Genomic DNA, 8,958 nt, shown 5'->3' with positions numbered 1-8,958 from the left:
GTTTAATATTTTGGGAAAAGACTTCCGCGAAACGTGAAATATATACTCAATGAATTGAAAAAGGCATTTGAAATTGATACACAACTAATAAAATCAACGCAAACAGAAAAACGAAAAATACAAACACGCGCGCGCACACACACACACGCACACACACGCACACACACACACACACACACACACACACACACACACACACACACACACACACACACACACACACACACACACACACACACACACAACCTCGTGGCGCAGTGGTTAGATTTTTCGCCTACCACTACGGCGGTCAGGGTTCGAATCCTCCCCAGGGCTGAAATAATTTCAGTATCGCTGCGCTGCGGGTCGTCACTCCAACTCTCGTAGGCGGGGAGTTGGGTGGGTGTGCCCGTGTAAAGTCACATCATTACCCATAGATCGGTCATATAAGCTCTGAGCACTCTTCTGGGAGAGAAATATGTCGATCACGAGTCCAACACGTGATCCAAGACCATGTTGAATCACACACACACTCAAGTACACATGTAGACACCACCTCTCCCCAGATCACTCCCACTTACTCCCTCGTTAGAACAAATACTTTCTCTTTTGGTCTCTTAAATTTGTACTGGTGTACAATCCAAAATCCCTCCTCCAATACTTTTTTTAATAGTTCACCACTGTCTTGGATCACATGTTGGACTCGTGATCGACAGCTGTTACCCTCCCGGATGAGAGCTCAGAGCGCATATATGATCTATGGGTAATACTGTGACCTAAAACACACACACGCAGCTCCCCGCTCACGAGAGTTGGAGTGCCGACTCGCAGCGCAGCGATAGTGAAATTATTTCAGCCCTGGGCGGGAATCGAACTCGGGCCTCTGAATTAGTGGTTGCGAACGGTACCGCTGCGCCGTCGAGTAATGAGTTTGTGTGTGTGTGTGTGCGCGCGCGCGCGTTTCCTTTCCTCCAGCATCTCTAACATCCCTCCTCTGTGATTTTTAATTCTTTCTTTTTTAAGTTTCCATTTGTAATGGGACAATAGCAAAATTTTCACAGATTATACGAGTTCCGACACTGCTTTAAACTTCCGATTCCGATACGAGCTCCGATACTGACCTAAACTTCCGATTCCAATACGAGTTCCGATACTGCTATAAACTTCCGATTCCGATACGAGTTCCGATACTGACCTAAACTTCCGATTCCGATACTGCTATAAACTTCCGATTCCGATACGAATTCCGATACTGGTCTAAACTTCAGATTCTGATACTGCTATAAATCTTCCGAATCCGACACTTCTCTGAAACTTCAGATTCCGATACCTGCAATGATTCATGGTTATTCCCAGGCCCTCTGTTTGGCTTGGGAAACACAAGTTTTATGAACAAAGTACATTTATTCTTCATTCATCGGAATCGGAAGACTAGAAGAGAAGAAAAGATGAAAAAGAAAAAGAAAGGAAAAGATTAAAACAATTAAGAGATCTAAAGAGGTTTATAAGGAATTCTATTTAGAAAAAAATAGATGGAACTCGTATCAGGGAAACCTTAAAGCAAATAAGTCATAAGAGAAAGATCAAGAGTGGGAAGGGGATAGAATGAGAGATAGTGAGAGAGAGAGAGGCGTGGGGAGGGAGAGAGTGAGAATGATAGAGCGAGGGAAACAGAGAGAGAGAGAGAAGGGGGGGGATAGTGAGATGGAGAGATTGTGAGGGTGAGAATATGTGAGAGAGAATGAGAGATGAGGGAGGGAGAAAAAGAGGGGAGTGAGATAGAATGTGTGTGTGTGTGAGAGAGAGAGAGAGAGAGAGAGAATTTTAGGAGGAATTCTATCAACTTTCGTCATCACCAGAAAAAAACAAAAAACTGTGACGGCAATTAAGGTCACCAGGATTCCGCAAAGTTGAGATCACTTGTAGAAAAAAATTCGTCTCTTTTTCCAGCTTCCAAATACACAAGCACACATACACAGACATAAAACGCACATGCACACAAGCACACATACACTCAAACATAAACACAACCACACATGCATACACATACAGACACACACACACACACACACACACACACACACACACACACACACACACACACACACACACACACACACACACACACACACACACACACACACACACACATATATATATATATATATATATATATACACGAACCCGCAAATAGACATGTATACACATGTACACACACACATTATTGGAAAAAAAAGTCAGCAGAGATATTATATCGAGTATCAAGGTTACGTTTTTTTATGAAAATCTGTTCTTAACTATTTTTATGATGCTAAGAAACAAATCGGAAAAGAATCAACTATGATCAGGAGCAAAATTCCTTTAGCGGGAGGTTAAAAAAAAAAAAAAAAAAGTGGGTTGGTATTGTTATCCTCTGAAAAAAGAGAAAATAGACTAGGGCTTCGTGCGCCCGGATGGATTGGAAAAAAGAGAGAGGGGGAGAGACAGAGAGATATATAGAGAGAAAAATTTGAACACAAAAGATTAGAAAAAAAAGGATAAAAGCCAAGGGGGGGGGAGAGAAAGGAATGGAAAGCTAACGATTGTAAGAGGGAAACAAAGAATGTAGTAAGAGATTGAAAGAAGTACTGGAAAAATCACGGGTGGAAGGATGAGGAAATAGGGGAAGACCAATTATAGCCAATTTGAAAGGGAAGAAGGAAGATGGGAAAGAAAGAAGAGAAGGATGGGGAGGAGCCAGTGGACCGGAGGAGGTGGAGGAAGAGGAGGAGGAGGAAGAAGAGGAAGCCAAGTCTGCGTTAAGGTCTTTAATTGAGTTATTCAAGTTTTGAAACGAACCTTCGGGACTTATCGAAGTGACGACTAATTGCAAATTACGGCAGAGCTCCTCTCCAGATGCAGATAAGTCTCTAACTCGTCCGCTCACACTATCACACTATCATTCGTTCTCTATCTCTCTCTCTCGCTTTCCCACTTAGTCACTCGTTCACTTTCTCCCCCTCCACCCCCCTATCTCTCTCTCTCTCTCTCTCTCTCTCTTCCTCTCTCTTTCTCTCTCTCTTCCTCTCTCCCTCTCTCTTTCTCTCTGTTTTCCTATTCTAATTCGTTCCACCTTTCCTTCGCACCACATTTCTTCTCTCTCCCTCCTACTCATAATCAGACACCTTCATCGAGTAAGTCAGCCTTCGTTGCTTTTAGTAGCAAAAGAGAATTAGAGGCTTGGGTAGTCTTGTATTGTGTCTTGTTGTATTGATTCTGACCCAAGGCAGTGGACGGGATACAGGTATGGCCCGTCATCCATGAGGAGCTAAGATGAGAGAGGGGGTAAAGGGTGGTGGACGGGAGTGGGATGGGTGGGAGTAGGTACGTGCCTTTGAACTGGGTACCTCCCTTTTAAATGGGAAAAAGCTTCTGGTATATATATATATATATATATATATATATATATATATATATATATATATATATATATATATAATAGAACACTGAAGTCTTAGGATTAACCACTCCATATTTCGTAATCAGGGAGAGTCTGTGAGGACAAGTCGCGATGTTTACGATTATCTAAGTCACATACTTGTTTACAACGTTGCCAAATGTCACGAAAGAAGAGTGGTCTTACGAGTCCTTTAAAGAAACTTAACATTCCAGTAGTTCATGTCTTAATTTTGTATAGATACAAAAGATTCGGGATATTTACTGACTCCTGTTTAGGGACATTAGAACATGAGAATGGAGGCCTATACATAAATCCTACACTAGGCTATTCCATGTCCATTACCATCTGTCATCCCCATAAAGTTATTTATCCTCTAAAAAAGAACCAATAGTTTCATCGCTCGCTATATGGTTACTAAGTCTATTCCATTCGTTAACCACCTTGTTGGTAAACCAGTTCTTGCCTGTTTACTTCTTAAATATAATTTTTTCCAATTTAAATCCAGTACTCTCCTCCAAAAGGAACAAGACTCTGAACTTGCATTGAAGAACTCCCAAACTTTTTTTAATAAACTTGGTAGATAAAGATGTCCTTTTCCTCGGGGGACCGTTGAAACAGCTGTTGCTGATAACAACAAAAGTATAAAAGGAAGAAAATTCTCAGGCAAAACAAGTAGAAGACGATTTTTTTTTCTCTGTGGGACTGTCGAACTGTCTTGAGCAACTGATCGTGGAAACCTTCTTAGTTGGAGGTCTTCCTTATTTTTAAAGAGACGGCAGTCACATGGCCACACTCTCTTCTGTCTCTCTTCTCTCTCTCTCCCTTCCTCCCTCACCCTCTCCCCTCTCTCTCTCCCTCTTTCTCCCTCCCTCCCTCCCTCCCTCCCTCCCTCCCTCCCTCCCTCCGTCTCTCCCCCCCTCCCTCTCTCCTCCCTTTCTTCCCCTAGCTCCGTCTCTTACCCTCTCTCCCCCCTCTCTTCGTCCCTCCATCTCTCTCTCTCTCTCTCTCTCTCTCTCTCTCTCTCTCTCTCTCTCTCTCTCTCTCTCTCTCTCTCTCTCTTTCCCTCCCATGAATAAAGAAAATTATTTGCATCCAGATTATTACACGAGATTTTGAAAGGTTAATGAAATCGGCAGTTGCCGAGAAGTCTGTCGAAGTGAACACCGTGTAAGGACGGGGCCACTGATAGTATGACGTTTAGCTTCTTTGAGCTTTTATCAAGTATTTCATAAAGTATATGTGCTTGATAAGAGCTGTAACACACGAAATGTACACTTTAAATCCACTATCGTAGAAATAATATCAGAAGTACAGGATATCCGTATATTTCGACTACTATCTGTAGTCCTCTTCAGCAGAATGATTACAAGAAGATAGAGTACAGGTATAAATGAGGTAGTGAGGAGTAATCTATCTTCTTGTAATAATTCTTCTGAAGAGGACTACAGATAGTAGTCGAAATATACGGATGTCCTGTACTTCTGATATTATTTCAGCGATAGTGGGTTTAAAGTGTACATTTACAAAGTGTTATGACATTAGTTTTCCACACGAAAGGTCGTACTAATATAATATTTCCTTGATGGTTGAAAACAAAGGTTTAATTCTTCCTTAATTCTTCAGCTAAAACAAAAGGAAGCTGGAGGTCATTCATCGGTTATCCTTATTTTTACAAACTTAGGCTAAGAACATAAGAATGGAGGAGAGTGCAGGAGACCATAAGGCCTACACTTGGCAGTTCCATGTCTCTTACCACCTGCCACCCTTATCCTTAAATTGATCTAACCTTCTCATAAAAGAACCAGTTGTTTCAGCGTTCAAATGTAATCTTCAGTGTCTTCCTCTTTATTTCTCTTTACCTCAGTTATCTTTCCCTCTTTTTCGTTCTATGTATGCTTTCTTTCATCTCTCCTTTTTCTTGGGAATGATGTTACATTTTTCATATATTCTGTAATCTTCTAACGTCGCTCAAAAACGCACTATTTTACCTTGCTGTAACCTTTATACTTCTTGCTCTGATTTCATTGTGTCATAAAATTTTCATAGTAGTAATCCAGTTTCCCTCTTGCCTAAAAATTTTGAATTATAAAAAAAAATTGAGTTTAACGTATTCATTTTCTTTCTCTTTCTCTAGGTCAAGATGATTAGTTTAAGCCTTGGATTTTTTTTTTTTTTTTTTCGAATAGCAATTGCGTTTCTCCAGCTCCGAAGAACTGAAAAATAGAAGGATCTCAGCTGGAATGGGAGTGAGAGAGGGAATTGTGTATTGGAGAAGTAGGAGGAGGAGGAGGACAAGGAGGAGGAGGAGCAGCAGCTAAAACCAGAGTAGTTGCAAGAAGAGAAGGAAAAGGAGGAAAAAAAAGAAGATAGAGTGAGAATGAGATAGAATAAGAGAGAGGGGAGGTAATATGGGGATAGAAAGATAAGAAGAGAGAGAGAGAGAGGAGGAAATATAGAGATGGAAAGATAGGAAAAGAGAGGAAGCGAGAGAGAAATAGAGGAAGAGAATGAGAGAGGAAGAGTGAGAGGAGGAAATATAAAGATAGGAAAAGAGAGGAAGCGAGAGCTAGAGGAAGAGAGAGAGAGAGAGAGAGAGAGAGAGAGAGAAGAGAGAGAGAGAGAGAGAGAGAGAGAGAGAGAGAGAGAGAGAACAGGGAGTTATGTTATCACGTGAATTAGAATTCCCTTCATGCATGTGGGAGCACATCAAAGTACATTGAACGTCCAGGAGCAAGGAATGACTTTGGCGCTTTCCTTCCTGTTCATGGCGCCGCCATATTGCCCTCGTGTTGGCAAGCAAAGGAGAATCCCTAAATTGTTTGGAGGGATAACACCAGGACGCAGATCGTAGGAAGGTAGGAGAAGTAAAATCAGAAAAGAAGAAAATTATAGAAGTAAAAGAAGACAAAGAAGACAGAAAAGAAGCAGAGGATGAAGACGAAGAAGAAAAATAATAAGAAAAAGAAGTAAAAACAGAAGAAGACGAAGAAGAAAATGATGGAAGTAAAAGCAGAAGACAAAGAAGACAAAGAAAGAAGCAGAGGAAGAAGACGAAGAAGAAAAATAAAGAAAAGAAGAGGTAAAAGAAAAAGAAAGAAGACTAAGAAAAAAACAAAGAAGAAATAAGAGAAAAAAGAAGTAAAACAAAAAAGAAACAAAAGAAAAACAACTAAAAGAAAAAGTAGCAGTAGCAAGAGTGATACGATGTCGTAGGAAGAAGGAAGGAAGGGCTCTCTCTCTCTCTCTCTCTCTCTCTCTCTCTCTCTCTCTCTCTCTCTCTCTCTCTCTCTCTCTCTCTCTCTCTCTCTCTCTCTCTCTCTCTCTCTCTCTCTCTCTCTCACACACACACACTCTCTCTCTCACACACACACTTTAGTAGTAGAAAAGCGTCCTGGAAGATCTAGTGGCTTGGTCAACCCCAGTTACTGGAGCAAAGACATGGACGAGGTTGCAAGGCAAATGTGGAGTGGAAGGGAGGAGGATGTGGAGGAGAGGGGAAGAGGAAGGAGACTCCATGACCTTTGAATTCGGGTACGAGTGGGTAATAGATGACGATCACAGACCCAGCATGGGAACCAAAATAATGGTGAATATTTTTCTTACACAAGCACACACACACACACACAACTTGTGGCGAAGTTAGTAAAGTTCCTGCCTGCCACTACGGAGGTCCGGGTTCGAATTCCCGCCAGAGCTGAAATAATTTTAGTATCGCTGCGCTACCGGTTGTTACTCCAACTCGTGGGCTGGGAGTTAGGGATATGTTTGTGCGTGGAAGGTCACAGCATTACCCATAGATCGGTCGTATACGAACTCTGAGCTCTCTTCCGGGAGGGAAATAGCTGTCGATCACGAGTCCAACTCGTGATCCAAAGACCATGGTAGTTGGCTACCAGAACTACTTAGGCTCAAACTGAAACTAACCTCATTTCAAAGACGAACGATTTTGAAACGCATGGGCGAGACTTACAGCACCAAACAATTAGGTGCAGCAGTCGCAAGCTTTGAACTCGGGTCCTTCACTATCAGAGGGACCCGAGTTCGAGGGCTCGCGACGGTCGGGTTGGGTGTTTTGAATTACATTGCTAGTAGCGATTTGCTCCACACAACACCAATTAACTCCAGTCCCTCACTATCAGAGGGACCCGAGTTCGAAGGCTCGCGACGGTCGGGCCGGGTTGTTTCAATTACATTGCTGCTAGTAGCGATTTGCTCCATACAACACCAATTAAGCTAAACTCTGTTCCTCTTGCCATCCACCCCTACACTATTTCCCTCTCTACCTTATGTTAAACTTTCTCGACTGTCAGTTTGCACATCTCTTGACGAATCTTCCATCCCACAAACTTGGGGTTCATTAAGGCCTGAACACTATCTTCAAGTCCTTCCGGACGTGCATCTGTGTCTATCATTCTCATTCTCTTGGTCTCGTTCATTCTGTCTCTCTCACTCTCTTGGTCTCGTTCTTACTTTCTCTCTCGGTCTCATTCTTGTTCTCTCTCTATCGGTCTCGTTCATTTTCTTTCTCTCTCTCTTTTGGTCTCGTTCCTGCTCACTCTTGGTCTCGTTCATGATATCTTTCTCTCTCTTGGTCTCGTTCTTGCTCTCTCTCTCTTGGTCTCGTTCCTGCTCTCTCTTTGTCTCTTTCTTGCTCTCTCTCTTTCTTGGTCTCGTTCTTGCCTTCTCTCTCTCTTGGTCTCGTTCATGCTCTCTTTCTCTTGGTCTCATTCTTGCCTTCTCTCTCTCTTGGTCTCTATCTCTCTCTCTCTCTCTCTCTCTCTCTCTCTCTCTCTCTTGTATGTGTGTGTGTGTGTGTGTGTGTGTGTGTGTGTGTGTGTGTGTGTGTGTGTGTAATGTCATTCCCACGGGCTTTGTTTGAGCCCGTGCGGTGGTGTTTATAGAAGACACACCTTGTAGATAGGAAGTGGGATGATGTAGCTTGTCAGAGGAGCATAGGGGACAATGGAAAAGAGAGGCTCCAAGCAGATCACGTCATCCTATTCTGTTGACAACAAAGACGTCACTGATACAATGTTCAGCTTCATATTAAAGATTTCAGGAACGTAAGCGTTAAAAATTATATTTCACACTTGAGTAACATAAAATGAAATATATAGTTTAAACTCTACGGATTAGGAGACCATTAGTATAAGGGTGAATGAAAGGAAAGGGTATTTTACATTCGAATAATGTGTCAGTATAGAATATATAGTTTACAAAACCTTTTTTTTTTTTTTTTTTTTTTTTTCTCACTGTCACACCCGGGGGCCCAATGGACAGACGTGGACTAGTCTTGAATATATGTTATGTTTTTAATTTTATTTTATTATTATTATTATTTATTCATTTATTTATTTATTTATTTATTTATTTATTTATTTATTTTGATTTTTTTACATGTACTGTGGACGTCTTGGTCCCGTGACCAGATACAACGATATTGAGAACAATGTAGTCTAGGAGTCAGGAAAGAGTGTACTAGATGAACATAAGAATGAAGGAGACTGCAAGAGACCATCAGGCCTACACTAAGTAGTTCC

The 8,958-nt window shown here is 41.6% G+C and overlaps 1 protein-coding gene across 1 annotated transcript in view; it reads right to left on the bottom strand.

Moving 5' to 3' along the window:
• The window catches only part of LOC143027340 (zinc finger MYM-type protein 6-like), a 38,943-nt gene extending 31,113 nt beyond the window's left edge, over window positions 1-7,830 (bottom strand). The window contains exon 1 of the mRNA XM_076188614.1: window positions 7,766-7,830. Within this exon, the coding sequence (XP_076044729.1) occupies window positions 7,766-7,830 (65 nt within the window). The remainder of the gene's footprint in view (window positions 1-7,765) is intronic.
• Window positions 7,831-8,958: the final 1,128 nt, after the last annotated feature.

This window comes from Oratosquilla oratoria, chromosome 8, assembly GCF_046742065.1.
Source record: "Oratosquilla oratoria isolate Oo_2021 chromosome 8, ASM4674206v1, whole genome shotgun sequence".
NCBI lineage: Eukaryota > Metazoa > Arthropoda > Malacostraca > Stomatopoda > Squillidae > Oratosquilla > Oratosquilla oratoria.
The sequence above is the reverse complement of the archived record's forward strand: the minus strand, read 5'-3'. Positions and strand labels throughout refer to the sequence as shown.